Source organism: Paramormyrops kingsleyae, chromosome 1, assembly GCF_048594095.1.
Source record: "Paramormyrops kingsleyae isolate MSU_618 chromosome 1, PKINGS_0.4, whole genome shotgun sequence".
NCBI lineage: Eukaryota > Metazoa > Chordata > Actinopteri > Osteoglossiformes > Mormyridae > Paramormyrops > Paramormyrops kingsleyae.
Genome location: NC_132797.1, coordinates 74,175,234 through 74,194,501, shown reverse-complemented (window position 1 = coordinate 74,194,501; position 19,268 = coordinate 74,175,234). Strand labels below are relative to the sequence as shown.

Below are 19,268 nucleotides of genomic sequence, written 5' to 3'. Positions count from 1 at the left end.
GATTAGACTCCATCCAAGCTAAGAACTCCATTCATCTCCACAGGACAGATCAGGTCAGACCGGACGGCTTTTGCACGAGTGCACCGTGATGTGCCCCAACCCCCCCTCCCCCCCCGCTGCAGTCACGCTCCAATACTTATGACGCACTAACTGTCATGTTCCAATTCTAGCCAAACTCATGGGGGGTGGAGCAGGGCAGCCCGAATGACGGACGGCAAGGGCAGCGGCTCTCTCCGGGTGGAGGATTAATTGAAAGACTTGCGAGCAAACAGTCAAGCGGTGGGGGAGGGGGGGCGCACTGCACTGAGTCAGGGAGGGGGTGGCCAAGAAGCCAGCAGGCAGAGGAATCAGAGCACAGCTGAGAGGATGGGATCCGCGTGCTTATGCGTGTGCGAGACGGTTCACGCCTCTGAGGATCGGCCCGAAGGTTTGGCAGCCCCGTGTCTCCATGGGTCATTGGGGTGGAGGGGGGGGTTTATTTGCGGGGGGGCTGCCAGGAACCGCAGCAGGTAGCTAACACAGCCCCCCCATATCCGTTAGTATTTCAAACACACAGGCATGAAACGGCGCCGTGTCACAGAGCTCATCGCACACACTCCTGTCTCCATAAGGGAGGGGCGGGGGGGCATGCCGGGATCACGGTGCAGTCACAACACGCTCCAGCAACCCGCGTCAACATGGTCCGCCCCTCCCAGATAAGGCCAAGTCGTGCAAGGGCCGGCGCCAGCGGCTGTGCTCTCACGGGGAACCGGTGCCGGAACTCGCTGGGGCTGCGCAGACGCCAGAGCGTTTAGAGAACCGAGATTAAAATAAAAAGAGGGCAGAACAGAGGCTGAGGCTGAGGCTGAGGCTGAGGCTTCTCCTCCGGAAGATGCACGTTACATCGCCACTAATGCAGTAAAAATATAACAGGGAGATCACGCATGCAGATGGACCCACACACACACACACACACACACACACACAGAGCAGGGTGCCGGGAGGGGGGGGCTCTAAGCTTGAGATTATACTCCTAAGCAGAGGCAGAACCGCGGAAGATCACAGCACCGATAAATCAGGCAGGGCGGGGGGGGGGGGGGGGGGTTGTGCGCGGAGCCGCCCTGTTCATTACGTCCCGGCCTCTGGGTTTGGCCTGCAGGCCCGGCGTGTGGGATCTGAGCCCCCCCCCTTCCCGCCGCAGCCTGATGGCTTATCGCTCGCTGGCAGTTACAGCAGTGCTTCTTGCCCAGGGTGGGGGACGTGAGAGGTACGAAAACAAGAGGCTGAACGCGGTGTGAAGGCTGTCAGGCACGCGCCCCCCCTCGCCGTCTTAAAGGGGAGCCATTGGCATGGCCCAGAAACACACCCACCTGGGCTGGGGGGGCTTAAGCGATGCCACCTTGGGGAGCTATTAGACTGTAATTACTTAGCAAGGCCATCCGTGTGCACACCATGTACACACACACGCACACACACCATGTACACACAGACACACACACGCACACACACCATGTACACACAAACACACGCACACACACACACACACACACATGCCAGTGATGAATGGGTGGCAGAAAAAATCCATATCTATATTTAAACAGTCCTCCCCATAACCCCTCTCTGCAGAAGGAGCGAGCGAGCTCAAAAAGGGGAGATTTGCATATAAGAACGCCAGTTTCGGGGGGAGGGGGGGGATTGGTAGTGATTGTACACACAGCAACTCTGGAGAGTGGGGGGGGGGCTGAGGACAGCGGAAAATGTGGCTCAGCCCACCCGGGCATGAGTTACCAGAGCTGGGGGGGTGGGTGATTCCCACTATAACCTCAGGGTCTTGCTGCAAGCAACCCCCCCTCCCCAGAACCACACTCCAGAGCGTGATGCCAATTAAGGGGTCCTGCAGCAGGGCTTCGTTCCCAGAGCAGAGAGGCACGTGGCGGCGGCTAATGGGCTAAAACAGCTGCTATTTAGCACATTTCTCACAAAGCAGCTTCAGCGGGGAGATTCATTCAGCCCTGCATGCGGGAGAGAGCACTTCTCAGATAACTGATAGAGCTTTAATGGCAAAGAGCAATTTCACCTAAGAGCAGGACCGCCGGAGTGGCCTGGGGTGGCCGCACACAGACTGGGGGTGCAGGCGGATGTGCCCCCCCCCCCACACTCACACACACACGCAGCCTCTCATCTGCGGTGGCGCACAGAGGCGAATTCTGTGTGAACGGGGTTGGGGGGGGCACACCAAAAATGGAAAGAGAGGCACACGCACCCCACTCCACCCCCCCTCTCTCCCAGGCTGGTTAATTTGGACTCTTCTGGAGGCAGACAGAGCTAATGAACAAAGGGGGGGGGGCGGTGACGACGGCAGGAAGGAAGGAAAGCCGGGGTGGTGTTGGGATCGGCCGCGGCGAGAGCGAGCGGGGAGAGATGGTGGCTGCACGTGCCTGTGTGTGGGGGTGGGAGGATGGGGGGGGGGATGGGGGGGCTGCAATCAGACAGTGCGGCGGGACGCGGAGGCGGGACCCTGGACCCACCCGGCGCTGTGCTGTCCCAGTAAACAAGCCGGGCCCTCAGAGTGGGCCAGCACACTGACACATCACAGCTGCTCCCCCGCCCCAGCCCTTCCGTGGCAGCTGGCCCCCATGCGGGGGGGGGGGGGGGGGGGGATAGGGAGGGGCTGACAGCCGCTCACCATAAAAAGGCCTTTGAAACGTGACTTTTATTTTATGTTATTTTTTAACTTTGCGATGCACGTCGGCATGGTGCTAATTGCCAAGTTACTTTGACATCATCACCGGGGACAGAGAAAGGTCTAGAAGCGCTAAATTCTAGAGGTAAACTTCCAAGTACTACAACATTCGGCTACATTTGAAACCGCCAACTCCATCCGTGTCGGACACAAACTGACTCTCCTGAGCGTCCTGAGCTACCGACTGCAGATTCAGAAGCTGGACGCGGCTTTGCGATCCGGACCTGCCTGTCCGGTTACACCCTGTGCAGCTAGAAAATGTTTATCTGGCAGCTTTGTGCCCTTTAAACGGCAGAGCAGACGCTTAGCTTCCTGCACGTTCCACGCTGGATACCACCCGGGGGCCTCGTTTAGTCTGGGAAAAAAATGACTCGTGGGGGAGAGTATTCTGGGAGGCTGACCTTTAAACGAGAAAGAGGGAAAAACAACACGGAAAGAGCGCCGCGTCAGTCTGGGCCGGGAGAGCGGCAGGGAAGGGGTTAAGAGCCGCCGGAGATTATACTGGAGCCGTGATATATGAGAGAGAGCGAGAGAGAGAGAGAGAGAGAGGGAGGGAGGGAGGGGGGGGGTGAGTGCGTCCGGGTGGCGCGCGTGTGTGTGCGTGCATATCCGCTAGCGAGCACAGGCTAAGCGATCACGGCGCGCCTGTCGAGATGTCTCACATGTCACGCTCAGCCTCATGGAGGATTTAATGAGTGGAGGGTGTGTGGGGGGGAGGTGACGGGGAAAGCCAGCAAGCAGGGCTGTCTGTGGTTACCACCTATGACCGACACGGGGCGGGTGGCTTCCCGAGACAGAGAGGGAGAGAATAAAAGCCGCCTGACCTCGTAGCCCAAGCGGGCGGCGCGCTGCAGCAGGGTCTCCCCAGCGTTCTTGTTCACGATGAGCCTCCGTGCTTCGGGGGGCATGGGACGACTGGCAGGGGTCTCCGGCGGGGGGTTCCCGGCGGGCAGCGGCGACGGCTGCGAGGGCAGCGACTGCAGGGCCATGGGTGGGGCGGCCGGGCATGGCGACGGGGGGCACGTCTTGGCCGGGGAGTCGTCGTAGTACGCCGGCGAGATGGGCTGCTTGGCCGCTGCAGGCCTCAGGGCGACCTGTGGGGGGAGGGAGGCCGGCGGATGTGGGCAAGGCTCGGTGACGGGGGGGGGGGTAACAGATTTCTCATGCTAAAAAAACAACAACAACGGAGAAAAAAAACAAACAAAAAGCAGCGTTTACATCCTGCCTTGCTCTGTGCACAGACGGGCTTCCTGGATCGCAGACAGCGGGATTCTTGGGATGGGGCCGCTTCTACGAATAGCAAGAGCACAGGCCCAGAGCGGCCTGATCGCGGGGAAGAAACGCAGCCATCCAGGCCCCGGGGGGGGGGGGATTCCTTTTAGAGAGCTGGCCTCTCTGTGCTTAGGCGTGTGTGTGTGTGTGTAGGGGGGGTGTTAATTATTCCCAGGCATGAGTTCACGAGGCAGTGCAGTGGTGGGGGCCAAGGATACGGCGTTAATAAATGTCACCACTCCCTGCTGGGAGCGAAGGGTGGGGGCAGCGGGGGGGTAGGCAAAGCCGTTTATATCTCGGCGCGTCCTTTCATGTGGCCCGCTGCCTGCCATCCCCCCCCCCCACGTGTCACACGTCCAAGTCCCATCCAGCCGGGTCGGGCGACGGCCTGATCGGGCAGCCGTCACGCTAGTTTTTAGCGCCGGAGGCAGGGAGAGCGCACAAATCTTTAAAATCCTTTATTCTTTTTTTCGGGTGTGTTAAGGACAGGGGGGGGTGGGGAGGGGAGGGGGCTACTCGCGTCTCCTACTGTTTCGGGACAAATGTCTGTGAGGAATCCACTCATCGCCAGGAAAAGGGTTGAAGAGGAACTAGGGCGACGGTTCAGTGGAGCAAGTCTCTCTGCGGTGAGTGGCAGCAGGGCGGAAAGCGGGGGGGCAGCCAGGGGAAGGGGGGGTTGCTTTTGGCCGGGCCGCGGTTCTGGCAGCGAGCTCACGCGAGCGCCGGCGTCCGCCCACCGCGGTGGAATTACACGGCGGAGCAGCTGTCCTCGCGGCCCTGGCCGGGAGCCTCTCGATGAGGCGGGGGCTGGGGGGAGCACCCGGGGGGGTGCACTCGCACAAGTGAAAACAAGCCTTTCATTTGGCCTCGCCGCGGTGCCCCGGCTGCCCACGCAGCCCCGCAGACGTGCTCTTCAGCGCGAGCACAAAGCGGCAAATTCAGTGGTGCACCCCCCCCCCCACTGCCCGGGTCACCGTGCCATCGCCGCAACTGTTTTTTCCTTCTTGTCTCCCCACATTATGAAAAGAATGTACATTGTCTTGGGGAGGGGAGGGGAGGGACCCCCAGCCAGACTTCAGAAGGCTTTCCATCGACAACCCCCCTGTCACCCCCCCCCCCGGCTTCTCCACGGAGAGATTGCATTTCAGTGAGGGGGAGGCTAGAGCTCCCAAACACGGCCCGGTTGGGGGGGCATGCATGACCCCAGATGCGTTTGGGCCCCACCCACCTCGTGCTCGGGTGCTGGCTCTGGCTCCAGCTGGGGGCAATCCTCGGCGCCCCCCGATGCCCGGCGCCGCTCCTGCAGGCTCAGGTGCTTGGTCTTGCACTGCCTCTTGCCCTTGGGCTTCTCCGCCTCGCTGTCCCGGGTTCCCTGCCTCCTGTCTAGCATCCGAGTCGAGCCATCATCCGGGGAGCATGGGTCTGGCCGGCCGGCCTGCAGGCAGGCACGCGGTGAAGCTGTGGGGGGGGGGGGGGGACACACGTTAGCTAGCAGCTCTGGGGGAGGGGGGCGGCTCATGTGACAGGAAGAAGGAGCTTCAAGAAAAACAAATTGTACTTTTTCAAGCACTCATTAGCTAATGGGATCAGACAGGGAGGGGATGGAGTGGGGGGGGAGGGGGGGAATCTCTAAAATCCCGTAATGCTAAGAGGGTTTGTACGTGTGGCGAGAGACGGCCACCGTGTCAGAGATAATGGCAGGCTGTTAGAAGGCGGGGAAGGTGAGGGCAAGGCGGGATGTGGGGGGGGGGGGGGGGTGACGGAGGGGGGAGCTAAGACAGATGGGAGGCTAATGCTACCTGCGCTATGCGTCGGGGAGGCTGACGGACGGAGATCCGCTCCCTGTTTCAGCACCCCGTCACACCCCCCCCACCACGCCTCCGAACTACCCCCCCCCCCCACCAAAGCGGAGACACAACAGGGCCCCTCTGCAGACTGAGCTGCCTCCACATTTTTAAGGAAATCCTTTTATGAAATGCAGTCATGAACCACCCCCCGCACATGTCCCACATCTGGTAAATTATTTATTGGGATGTGTCTTGGAGCGTATTCCGTCCCGAATGGAAAAGGAAAACCCCAAAGAGGATGCAGGGTCTGGGGCAGGCGAGCGATTCCCACACACACACACACACACACACACACACACACACACACATACAAACACACACCTCTGGCACAGGGGGGGGGGGATAGGAGGGAGATGGGGAAGACGGGGGAGGCAGGAAGCCGAGCATGAACAGAGCCAGCCCCCGCCGTGCGGCTGGGCCCACCGTGTTTACCTTACCGCGCGTCCCAGTTAGCGCAGCTACATCTGCCTGCCGCATCAGTGCCGAGCCGCGTCGCCCACATCTGCACGGTGCCCGAGCGCCAGCTGCCTCCCCTGCACCCCCAGCCCCCCCAGCGCGGCTGTGTAAAGCGCTCCTCCAAAAGGGCCTAATTAATGCCCTACCCTACGTGCCCCCAGGGAAACCAGTTAAAAGATTGTTTTTTTTCCCTCCCTCCTTCCCCCCCCCCCCCCCCCCCCGAGTGTAACGGGCAGCAATCTGGCTCGCCTGCCTCGCCGCAGCTCCAATTACCGCACGCACCTTGAGAGATCGGCCCGCTTTACTGGCCCCACGATGGTGGTGGGCGGGGGGGTGGGGGGTGGATTTTTCCGGGAGAGGGATATCTTCCAGGATCGCGTGCTGCCCCGAAAATAAATCCAACAGTCATCCCCGGCTCCGCGGAATCACCTGACGACATGCTGTCAGTCAGAGATGGGTGGGTAGGGGAGGGCATGCTGCACAGCGACGGCACGGTTTGGGCGAGCAGGATGGGGTGCGGCGGGCGAGGGGGATGGGGCGCGGCGGGCGAGGGGGATGGGGCGCGGAGGGGCGAGGGGGATGGGGCGAGGAGGATAGGGCGCGGAGGGGCGAGCGGGATGGGGCGCGGCGGGCGAGGGGGATGGGGCGCGGCGGGCGAGCGGGATGGGGCGCGGAGGGGCGAGCGGGATGGGGCGCGGCGGGCGAAGGGGATGGGGCGTGACTTGGACTCCGCCGGCGCGGCCCCGGAATGTCACGGCTCATTATCCCGAAGCGCGTGGCGTCTGAGCACTGCCATTACAGAGACGGGCCCGCAGCAGCCGGCTCCGCCGTCAGTCACTTAAGACATTACTGCTGGCGTCTGTCCAAGAGGGAGGCGCGGCACGGCGGGAATCCACGCGCAGCCGCCGCCGCCTCCCTCCCCCCTGTGCGTTCTATGGTTTTTTTTCCCCTTCTCTCGCCTTTTTTTTATTTCTTCACCCGACAGCTCGGAACGATTCAGAGATTCTCGAGCGCCGTGGTGAGCAGAGGCTGAGCGAAGGCTTGGGGGGGGGGGGGGGGGCTGGTATGCTGCGATCTCTCTCTTTTCATGTTTGGCCTGTTTGTCTTCGTGAGCAATCCCTCGACCGGGTGAGTCAGAGAAAGGAAGCGAGGGAGCGATAGAGTGAGAGCAAGCGAAAGATAGATCGGCTTTTTTTGTTCTCTTTCCCTGATTGACATGGCGACGCTTGGAGGCAGGACCAGCTCTCAGACAGGTGATGTGTCAGGGACGTGGCCTTCGCCGCCGCCGCCGTAGCGCTCGGGCGGCCTGCCATTTCTGGAAGCTTCCAGCTAACGGCGGCGGGGTGAGAGAGAGTGTCCCTTTTCCGCTGGTCACGCCGTTTCCTTTCAGCGATTGAAAAACACCTTCAAAACGCTGACGGCACGTTTCCGCGCAAAAATTTTTAAAAAAGTTACATTTAGCGCTCGCCAGAGTTTCAAGCCACGCCTGACAGGTTGGCCTCCAGAAGATCAGCTCCCGGCGAAATACGGGGGGGGGGGGGGGGGGGTGAGGAGAGGAGAGAGAGAAACGAGGAGAAGGGAAGGGCACGGTCTGCGGCGGACAGAGCGACGGTTTAGCGCTGCGCTGCCGTGACCTTGCGGAGGCGGACAGAGGCAGCAGCGGTGATGTGGCCGTACCTTGCTCAGCATCAGGGTCACGGAGTGCAGCATCGCACCAGCTCCTATTGAACTCTGAGCACTTCTTGGTGGGCCTCTCGTCCGGGGAACTGCCCCTGACCTTTCTGTCAGTGGGGTGGGCCTCCCGTCGGGCAAAGGCCAGGGGCGGGGGGGCAACAGGCTCCCTTGGCGCCAGGGCCGTGTCAGCGCCGACCTCCGACCTTTCCCAGAATTCCAGGAGACACTGCAGGTGTGGCGGCCTACTCAGCCTGAGACCCCGCAGCTCGATGCACACCTTCAGGTTTCCCGTGTCCACCGAGACGGGCTCGGGGGGGCGGCCTGGTGCCCCCAGGGGCCAGTCATCTGAAGAGATAACACGGATTAATGAGGCGCACGCACGCGCCTCCTGGAAAGTGCCGGAAGCCGGCATCACTGCCGCGCTGTTGCCACTTCCACCCCGCTGACACGAAAAATGGCGGATAAACAGTTTGGGGGAAACGCCACCAGAAAAGCTGAAGCGAAAGATTTTATTTTGAATGATTTCCTGTCGTCTGCTGCGCTCTGTGGTTGTTCAGACAGGCGGGGGGAGGCAGGGGGGTGGCATTTCTGTCCTTTTGACCGCTGAAGGTCGTGGTGACAGTTTCCCCGGGAAGCAGGGTTAGGGTTGTCTCCTTCAGCACGCACACACACAGGCCGGAGTGTCGAGAGAAGTCGGACTTTAAAAGCGGCCTGGTGGGTCCACTGGGGTTAAATTAATCGCGAGCTAAAGGTTGGAGAAAACATCCGGTTGTATGCTTCCCTGTGATTCCGAACTGAATGCTAATTCCAAGAATCTCACCTAGCACGTCTCTCTCAGAAGGGGGGGAGGAGGCGCGACGGGAACATGCAATTTGCGGGGGAGGCTTAAACGAACCATAATTACCAGACCGAAATACAAACGCTTCAATCAAGACACACTCTGGAATCCGTCCCTTTTGCGAGTCATAGTCATTCCCGAGCGACGCGACAGACCGGAGGAAAAAAGCAGGGTGGAGAGTCAGGGAGGGGCCCAAGGGGGCCTGCCCCCCCAAACTGGGGCACCTGTAACTGTGTGTGTCCACATTCGCACACACATACGCACGCTCGCCCACACACACGCACACACGCTCGCACAGTTACATTTTTAACAGAATCTGAGCCCATGTGTGGGAATTAAAACGAGAGGAAGGTTAAAATGCCGGGCTAAGCCACAGCGGCCCCCGCACGCTTCACCCCTGGTGCACCATCCGAGACACAGTGAAGTCTGCTCAGCTGACACCCTCTGTGATGATGTCGCCTTTGGGATTGACCAGCCCTGTTAAAATGTTTTGATCCCCTCCTTGTTAAAGGATTAACAGACCACCCCCCACATGCCCCCAGCCGGTGAAGTGGAGGCAGGAATTTGGGGGGTCAGCGGTTCGTTACATACCCATGATCAACCTGGGTCTCTTCAACAAGGAGGCCAGTCGCTCTGCTTCTTCATCCCCCTCTCCCTCCTCCTCCTCCTCGGCATGTGGGCGCTTGCCGATGAGTGCCAGGCCGCGGCTGGTATCCCGCGCCGACAGGGGTAATGGGGTGGCCCCCGCATTCCCGTCCCACTCCCGGAGAGGCGTGGTCTCGCCCTGCGGCGTGCACCGTTGCAGAACCGGCACGCGGTTGCTCCCGCACGCGAGGAGAATACCTGTGGGGAGGGGGGGGGCAAAGACACGGGCAGCCAATCAGCTGGTGCCTCGCCATCCCCAGAGGCGGGGGCTGTCTCAGGCAGACGTAACCTGACCTGCACGCAGAAGGGCTTCCCAGAACCGTAACGGCACAGCAGGACGGAAAATCCAGTCAAACAAAAACACAAAGAGCTGCCGCCACCACCCCCCCCCCCCCACCACCCGCCAGCCGGTCGTTTTTTCCAACTTTCACCACACCCTTCCCAACACAGTGCCGAATCTCCATTAATCTCCACTTCCCTGCCTGCCCCCTCCCTGTGCTGTAATTAGCCCAGAAACGTCACGGCGAACCTGGGTCCAACACAAGCATGCTCCGGGGGGAGGGGGGGTTTGGCCACCTCCCGCTCAGTCCCTGGTGTTGTGCTCTGCGTAAAGATGGAGGAAAAAAAAGTGCATCTCCCCTGGAATGTGTCAGCGCAGCCAGGAGCCGTGTGTGGGACCAAAGCCGGCCAGCGTGCCTTGCCCCCCCCCCCCCCGGCGTCCGTGTGAGGCACCCAGATGTGCCACAGTTCCGCTGGTCATGGCCTCCCGTCTCGCCTGCAGAACGCGGACTTCCGGAGCCACAGCAAGCGGGATTTATTTTTGTGTTCATGTTATGGCAACGCCACGGCCAAGAGTAAGGGGGGGGGGGGGGGGGGGGGTGTTGAGAGGAGACGGAGCGGGTGGCAGGGTTGGGGCGAGGGGGGGTAGCCATGGCAACCCCGTCCACTTTGCCCATAGCAACCAGAAAGCTTCGCCATTCACATGAAGAAGAAAAAAAATGTCCGGCGATTGCTAGATGCAGGAAGAAAAACAGAACGCTTTGGGGTCAGCCTGGGGTCAGCCCCGGGGTAGCCCCGCTTCCCGCCATGGACTCTCAGACCTCCAGCCCCCCCAGACCCGCTTGTCAAGACTAGCATAAATTTGGGAGCTCTGGGAAAAGGACATGCATGACTAGATCTTATCTGATTGTTTTGAAAAAAAAACAGCAAACTAATCAGATTCAAAGCAGGAAATTTTAAGGCACCCGTAAGGAGGCAAGTGAAAGACTTCAAAAATATGTTAAGGTCTATTTTCTGCTGTCAGGCAGAGATGGGCGACACGCTGCGACTGGATACGGTGTGCTGTTGTGCTGTAGCCAGATGGCTGGCGTCACAAATATCCCATAATGCACCACCTCTCAGGGACCCGGAAGGAAGACTCAACATGGCCACTTGGTATCTGACCATAGGTCTGCTTGCTGAGACTCCCAGAACACACCCGTCATGCTTGGTCCTGAGCGCACGGGAGTGTGTCAATGTCACTGACTGTGTTTCTACGCCGTTTCCAGGGAAAGTGAAGGCAAACACTGGTTATCTGTGCACGTCCCTTGCCGTATGGGTGGGCCCTGCCCGGTGACTCACTGTGCTGCCGTGTTGGGTGTGTGGTGTGTGTGTGGTGTGTGTGTGTGTGTGTGGTGTGTGTGTGTGTGTGTGTGTGTGCGCGCCATACTGGGGTGTTGGGGAGTGTCATGGCAGCTTGTGTACGGGAGAGAGAGGGAAGGGGGAGGGGTCCAGTGTGTGTGCATGAGACAGAGGGTTGGCTTACTCAGGATCTGTGTGTGTGTGTGTGTGTGTGTGTGTGTGTGTGTGTGTGTGTGTGTGTGTGTGTGTGTGCATGCGTGCGCCAACGTGGGCCCCTTACCGTCCCTCTCCAGGCCGTCGCTGACTCTGCCTCTGCCATGGTGGCTGTCGTCGCCGATGCCCTCTGCCAGCTCCCGACCTGTCAGTCCGATGCTCCCCCTCTCCTTCAGCTCCAGCTCGGAGAACCGCAACATGGCCCGCTGTAACCACACACACACACACATACACACACGCACGTGAGGTTCCGAGTGTGCCACTGCACCAAGACAGACACAGTGCAGCCTGCCATCTAGTGTCCTCCATCCAGCTGCAAACCGACAGCGTCATGGCCAGAGCACCTTAAGTGATGGGCAAACAGCAAGGACCCCCCTCCGGCACAAACCCCCCAGCCCCGAGACCAGGCCGCTGTAGCCTGCGAAACCGCATCAAAGCGCTAAAATCTCAACGTGCCCCCAGGAGCACAAACAGCAAACCTCACAGCAAGGGGCAGGTCGGCATAAACCACTGCCCCCCCTCCCCCCCCGCGATAAGCCCTCTGCCTGGGTAATTAAAATGCCGGCTTAATGTATCTTTCATCACTTCGATGACATTTTAGCACTCAGACAAACCGCCCCCCCCAACCACCGGTACAGGGAATGTGTTGCAGAGGCGGCAACGCGAATAAATGCACAGCAATGGGACTAATAAGGCAGCTTCTGCGCCGGTAACCCGGTAACCACTCATGGTTAAAATTAAGCCCATTTAATAGTGTAACGGGGGGAAAGGTTCAAGTTCATAATTCCGATTCCCAAAAAAAAAAACTGCTTTAATAGTTTTCTGTTCGGGGTCTTTAATTATAAGCATAAAAATAAATGAAATCGGAAAGCAGAGACACACAAAGGCGCATTCACCACATCAGGACAGCGCGGGTAATCTCTCCCGCTCCCCGCTCCGACGAGAATTAAAAACCCGAGTAAACAAACGGCGCAGGCAGCGGCAGCTCATGGGGGGGGGAGGGGCAGGCACATGCGGGTGAGTCACCCCCGGGGGGCCGCGGGGCTGCGTGTGAGTGATTAACGGTGACATAGAGGGTCCCGCTAATCTGTTCCAGGCGAACGCGGAGGGCAGCTTGTGCCAAGACATTTACGGGGTGTCTGATGCTTAAACGGCTGGGGGCAGGCGCTGCCCTTGTCGGGGGGAGGGGGGGGCTTCACATACTACCCCCCCCCGGCCTCGGGCACACCTGCAGGTTAACCATGGCCTCTAGCAGTACAAACCCATGGGGTTTCTGCAATCGTGTTTCGTCGTATTAATCCCCCTCCCCCCCTTCGAGGCTGAGAATGCTACAAACAGTCCGCAGGCTGCCTATGTGACCGTGGCAGGCGTCCTGAGAGTGACAGCAGGTGACAGCAGACCTGGGCTCTGAGGACACCTGTCAGACACATGCACCCTGAGAAACCCAACACTAAATCTACTTAGCAAAAAAAAAAAACAAAACAAAAAAAAACACCTAATTTTTTGGTATTTTCCACAGCTTTCATAAATTTTCCACCCTTTCCTTCTCTTCTCTACACCGTCCAGAGCTGTTGCCTGTGAAAGCCAGCAAGACAGAAGCATGCAAACCATCCCTTTCTGGCTCTGCGGACAAACGGCACTGTGGAGACGGCGCTCGAGTCGTGACTGAAAGGTTGCCAGGTCAAATCGTGGCGGGGGCCCTCGCCACAGCAGAAAGCGGGATAATTAATCTTTTAAAAGTATTACTCAAATTTTAATGAGGTGTACGTCTTTGGAAAAACGTGTTAATTAAGCAACAAAAAAATTATAATGACAATAGTAAAAACAGAGGTAGTCCGGCACGGTTGCGGGTGCTGACCTGCAGGGCGCGCTGTTCGCGGCTCAGCTTGCTGGAGTCTGTGTACAGCTCGTTGGTGACGCACTTGAAGCGGTCACCCACGTAGCCTGAGGAGTTGGCAATCCTTTTCGCCAAGCTCGACCTCCTGTTCTTGGAGGAGCCGTGGCCCCCGTCGCTGTCAATGTTGTCCATGTGGGACCCCAGGCAATCGAGGCCCTGGGCCACCAGATCCGCGTACAGGGGTAGACCGTGCCTTTCTGGCCGTGAGTCGGCCTCGTCGGCGGTCCGGTCGCCGGAGGTCCTGGCACAGCGCAGCGTCTGCTGCTCAGCCAAATCCGGCAGGGGGCTCAGCCCCAAAGGACTCTCCTCGCCTGTGCTGGACTCTGGTGATCCGTACCGCTGGCAGACCCCCAGCGACCGAGGCGGCTCCAGGAGCCGCAGTCCGCCGCATATCTCCGGCTGCCTCTCTGCCTCGGCCGGCTTCTGCGGGGCACAGCCGACCCCAGCGGTCTGTCCAGATAGCAGGAGCTGCATGAGCTCCGGTTCGCTACCACTGGGCCTGTTGGGGTCTCCTTTCCTGGTGCAAGGGATGACGTTTTTGGTTATCTGAGCACCTCCATCTGTGTCAGCCTGGACCAGGTCAATACAGACCATCTTCTCCTTCCCGGCTGCCAGGGGCTTGTTGGAGCGCTTGGCATCATGGGCCGCGGACTTGTCCGCTTCCCTGTGCGCGACGTCGCCAGCTTCCACCACATGGCGAGCCCTGTGGGGCATGTCCTCGCCCTGCAGGGACTTCGCCGGAAGGCCAGAGCGTCGCTCTGGGCGCTCGCCACTCTTGGGGTCCAGTGTTAGGTGCGGAGACATCAGGGGGTGAACCATCTCACGGGAGTCGTAGGTCAAGAAGTCCCCGTGGCCAGAGGGGAGTCCATAGGGGAGGCTGGGTTTGGGGGTTAGGCGGGGGGGATACAGACTGCTGCTGCTCAACAGAACGGGGTGGGGGTAAACTGGACCCTTCCCTGGCAATGGTATGTGAGGAAGGGACAGGCTGTCGGGGACGGAGTAGGGCAGGTATCGATTATAGGCTAAGGTGGGGGGTAGGAAGGCCTCGCTCTGGGACAGGTAGAGGCGGCTGGGGGCGTGGCCATTCTCCAGGTGAGGTGGCTGCGGCTTGTAAACCACATCCTGGGTTTCGGCCTTCTTAGGCATCTTCACTGCCTTCCCAGAAGATGATTGGCTGCTCGTGTGGACAGGGGCAGGGCATTTCTCTGGCTTGGGCCAATCAGCAGTCACATTGGGGGAAGGGGATGCAGACGCCGGGCGGCTGGTGGAGGTGGGCACGGTGGGGGCCGGCTGGGGGGCCGGGCCAGCGTTGGGCTCGCCAATGCGGGGGCAAGAGGAGCTGCGCTGCTGCGGTGTAACGCGCTCCAGATTCTTGTTTTTGATGACGGACGGGGCTTTGCTCTGGCCGGAGTCCGGATGGAGGACCGGGGCGGGAATGGGGACGAGGGCGGGTGCCGGGCCGGGCACCACCCAGGACGAGTGCAAAGTGCTGATGATTTCTGGCCTCTCAGAGGGTTTGGAGGGAGCTCCTGCCGAGGAAGAGGGGGAGGGGGACATCGTCTCCTTGAGAAGCTCCCGGCTGGGTGGCAGCCCATAGCAAGACGAGGGGGAGTGACCCAGTTTGGCAAAGGGCTCTAGTTTTGGGGGAAATCCATTAGGAGTTGCTCCAAAATCCATCTTGGCAGACAAATCCAAGGGCTTATCTGCAGGGTCTTTGGTGGGGGGCTGCTGAAGGTGCTTCTCAGCCGGCTTGGAGGGCGACCTGCTGGGCTTGCGCTCGACCCCGCTAACCCGGTGCTCTGTGCCTCCTTCCTTCACCTTGGATTTGTGGCTCCCGCCGCGGGTGGGAGAGGAGTGCTCCGACGCCATACTGGTTATGTAGTATGGATGGGGAGCAGACGGCGAGGAAGACGAGGAGGAAGAGGAGGACGACGAGGAAGCGGGAGGTCCCGGTGGGAGGGGCTTCTGGAAATCCATGTTGCTCTCCATGAGGGGGGGTGGAGGTGGGATCGAGGTCTGCGGCCGGGAGATGGAGATAGGGGACGGGACCGAATCCACGGAGAGGCCACCGCCACCAGAAGAGCTCTTCCCAGATGCGCGTGCTGGCTTGCTACTGTGGGACGGGTGGTGAGTCTGCGGCGGCTGCTGGTGCAGCTGCTGACCGAAGGCTGAGGGCTCGTGGTGGATCCTGGGTCCTAAACTCTGCAGGCTGTTCTCCTGACAGTGCACCAGCGGGGAGAGTGCGGCTGGGGCTACTGTGGCTGTGGGGATCCTCATGGGGGGCGCCAGAGGGGAGGATATGGGAGCCGGGGGGTACGGGGGCATGTAGAACAAGCGCTCGGAGCCGGCTGTGCTGCCCCCGGCGCCGCAGAGCGACTGGTACGCCAGGTGTTGTGGCAGGAAGGGGCTGGGCTGGGAGATGAAGGAGGCCATGCTTAGCGTGGGGTACTTGCTGGGCTCCAGATAGGGGTACATCCCCGCATCTCCATAGGGGCTCACCCAGGGCAGGTGCAGGTAGCTGCCGCTGCCGTTCAGGCCCAGCTCCGGGGATTTGTCCGCCGGCCCCACGCGCCGGTCTAGGCCCAAGGTGTCCCCACCGCTCACCGGCACCAGGACCGGCTTCTGAAGGCCCGGAGGAGGGCTCTTGTAGAGGCCCACATAGCCGTTAGCGGGCTTCCTGCCCTCCAGCGAGACGTCAGGCTTGTAGTGCAGGTCGGGGAGGCGGTCGCCAACATATCCTAGGGGCAGTGCTGCTCCCTCCCGGGCCTTGTCGGCTGACAGGGCCCGGATGCCCGGGTAGACCATGCCTCCATGCACGTGTAGACCCTCCCTCATCAGGCCGCCGCGGTCCATGCCCAGCGCAGCGAGCGGGTTCATCCTGCAGGCCGCACTCGCATCGACCTGCAACAGAGCCCGAGGGCCAGCATTAGATAGGTTAATAGGACAGCCCCTCCCTTTCTTACTGGTGCATTCTGGGAAAATTCATACACTAATACTTAGACGCTGAAATATAATGAGCATTTTTAAGTAAAATACCACAAATATACTAGGAAAAAAATCTTTAAATTACTACAGGCCTCCTCATCCCCAAGCTTCATTAAAAAAAAAAAAAAGACACACACACACAAAAAAACTCAAAACAGGAAATAGAAGGCATGAAGGTCATTAGAGGCCGGAATTGTATTGAGGACGAGAGGGGGAATGCTGCCTGTGGTTTTTTTGTTTAGGGGGGGTGGGTGCATAGATCCGCCCAGCCCATCTCCGGCTGAAGGGCTAGCGCAGAGCTCACCGGTCAGGCACACACTGGAGATCACTAATGCCAGGAAGCAGATTAATTACGTTTCCTGCTTGGCTGCAGCTTGATCCATTTCAGATTTTATAAGCTGCAGGCCCCATTTGCAAATTGCGCCAGCAGCCCAGAAGATCAGTAGATTGTAATCAAATATGTCCGCCCTCGCCGATGCGCGGAGAAGGGAGAAGGCGGGCGGACGGCCGGGCATCCGAGAGCGGCTCGGGACTAAAGGAGGCGATTCAGAGCAGGATGGCTTACCATGCTGTGTGTGATGTGGCTGGCGTCCGTCAGCTCCAGGCCACTTTTCTGGGGCTCACCATCACTCACGGCAAGTTTCCTGTCAACAGCAAAAGGAGGCCGGACACACGGACTCCGTTACGGGTGTCTGACCCAAGCGAAGCGCCAGTCAGAGGAAGTTCACCGCGAACGCAAACACAGACATCATCGTGTCTGGCATGTGACCCCGAGGTCCAAGTCTGGCTTCCGTGTTTCACGTTTCATGTGGGTCACCCCCCTTCGAGCACAGAGACCTTCTGAATCACTGTTGAAAGCAGCCTGTCTCGCTCAGTCTGAGATGGAAATATTTTTAAAAAACACCCATTATGGAAGGGAAACACCAGGTCAACAAATGCGAGGAGAATGGCTCCGTTTGACCAAGCTGGTGCGTCTTGTGCTGGTGGAACCAGCGGCCAAACCCCGGGCTCATCACGCAGCTGCGGTTCAGGACACGCTATCGCAGAGGCACTGATAACACACACCTCGGAGCCAGATCTCATAATCTTGGGAGGAAGTGGGGGTAGCGTTGGATGGGGGTGGGGGGTGGGGGGCAAAATGGCTGTCATTTGCCAGAGGGAAAATTTTCATCATCGCTGTGTCGAGCCAGATTCAATCACGGCGAGGCCCGGCTGGGGAAATGACATGAGAGAAAAGCCATCGAGGGCCCAGCGAATGCTGCCTCTGTTATTGATGGCTTTACGGGTGCAGGATTTCAATAATGCAGGCCTGTCCTTATCTTCCGACACGGCTGCTGTCGCTGTCAGCGCGGCAGGATTGGCGCGGAGGTTGGGGGGGGGGGTGAGATGGGTGGCTGCTAGGGGTTAGTGGTGGTGGTGGGGGGGGGGTTCACACAGACCCGCTACATCTATCACCCCACCGCCACCATCCCTCCCCACTCCAATTAAACCACCAGGCTCCCTTTGGAAATGAAAGCACAGCGGACCCCATTCTCATTCCCTCTGCGAACCCCCCCACCTTCACCCCCCCCATCCCAATCCCACCCAGCCCCGGGGAGTAACTGTGCTTTGTGGAAGCACTGCCATTGAATCACGCTCCACACACCCATTTTCCGTACCCTCCTTGACCTTTGCAATTCAGCCAGTCGGCAGTGAGAGGGAAGATTACACATCACAACCTTTTCGGTGGGGGGCCATTTATCCCCCTCACGATGCAAAAAAATGCCTTTTACTGGGCACCAATAACAAATCCTCCTTAAAATGAATGAAGTAGTTACCTTAATTTACATAATGCACTTACTGTTTACAAAAACACACACAGCTCCTTCGTGTCCAAGCAGATCTAAACTGGACTTTCGGGTCTAAATATATTCAAATTTAGTTCAAGAAGAAGCAATGATTTGGGTAAAGAAAATAAGACCAAATGACAAATTTTTATTTGTGTGGTTTTTAAAAAAAATATTATTTAACTTTATTTGAATATCCAGTAATTCTCCTTTTTGTTAAGTTCTGATTTTGGAGCCGCTTAATGCCTGTGAATAAACATGTAGTGTACTCCCGACTAGCTGGAGATTGACAATTTTACGACCTATTGTGATTAATTTTAGCAGAGTACGCTGGTAATGCGCAGTAATTAATTATTTTCCTACTGTACCTCCTGCAGTGGATAAAACATGTGACGGGTGTTAAGTAGACACGGTGTTTGTGGAGGTTGTGCCAACCCTGTCCTAACATCGCATATTTACCACTGTCCGGAGCTTAAATTTACTGCGCAAAAAAATGCGGCAGGAATCAACATTTGCGGCAAAAAAAATAAAATAAAAATTAATCCGCACTATGTGTTACGTAGTTGCACAAATATAATTTGGATATTTTTTCTGGTCCATCCAAAAGAACAATATGAAACGTGGAAAAACGTGAAGTTCGCCCATCCTTTCTAGTCATTACGAACATTGAAAAGCGCCCCAAAAATAAAATGAATTTCCCATGGCCGGACGTAATTACTTGGGTTGGGGAGGCAGTTGAGGAGGGAGGGAGATGGGCAAAGGGTGGGGTTAGACGCTGATAAACGACGTCCTCCCGCAATACCTCTTTTAGAAGAGAAACGCGTCTGTTCCCCAACGCTACCTCCACTGGCAGTTTTAAATCCCGGCATGCCACTTTTATTGCATTGGCCTAGAGTCCATTAATCTCCTGCGTTTGGCGACATTCCCGTGTCCGTTATGGTTCCAGCTCAAGGGAAGCTTTAACGCTTCAGGCTAACTGTACCTAATGTTATTGTGGTGACCACACAAGTGGACTTCGCTGTCAGGACCGGGCCGTCGCGTTCCCGTCACACAGTTCTGCGGAACGATACCGCGTGCCCGCCCGGGGAAAATGCCGAGAGTAACAAAAGTTTTTAGAAAGAAAACACACCATGCAATCTCTAAGAAAATAAAACAGAGAAACAGTCTGACGGTTTTTGGCCCATATTTTGGTCCAAATTAACAGCCGACAAGAAACCTGGAAGGATCACCTGTCAAAATCTAACATCACGTAATGAAACTAACATACTCCAGA

General features: G+C 58.3%; 1 protein-coding gene across 6 annotated transcripts in view; it reads right to left on the bottom strand.

Annotated features, from left to right (window-relative positions):
- The window catches only part of LOC111838208 (BCL-6 corepressor), a 37,473-nt gene that overhangs the window by 8,436 nt on the left and 9,769 nt on the right, over nt 1-19,268 (bottom strand). For 5 of the 6 annotated variants that reach the window (XM_023800944.2, XM_023800946.2, XM_023800948.2 and 2 more), the window contains 7 exons: nt 16,735-16,813; nt 13,146-16,085; nt 11,355-11,493; nt 9,401-9,652; nt 7,975-8,316; nt 5,223-5,452; nt 3,547-3,816 (listed from right to left, as the gene is read on the bottom strand). In XM_023800944.2, the coding sequence (XP_023656712.2) occupies nt 3,547-3,816; nt 5,223-5,452; nt 7,975-8,316; nt 9,401-9,652; nt 11,355-11,493; nt 13,146-16,085; nt 16,735-16,813 (4,252 nt within the window). The remainder of the gene's footprint in view (nt 1-3,546; nt 3,817-5,222; nt 5,453-7,974; nt 8,317-9,400; nt 9,653-11,354; nt 11,494-13,145; nt 16,086-16,734; nt 16,814-19,268) is intronic. The other variant, XM_023800949.2, reaches the window with a different exon arrangement.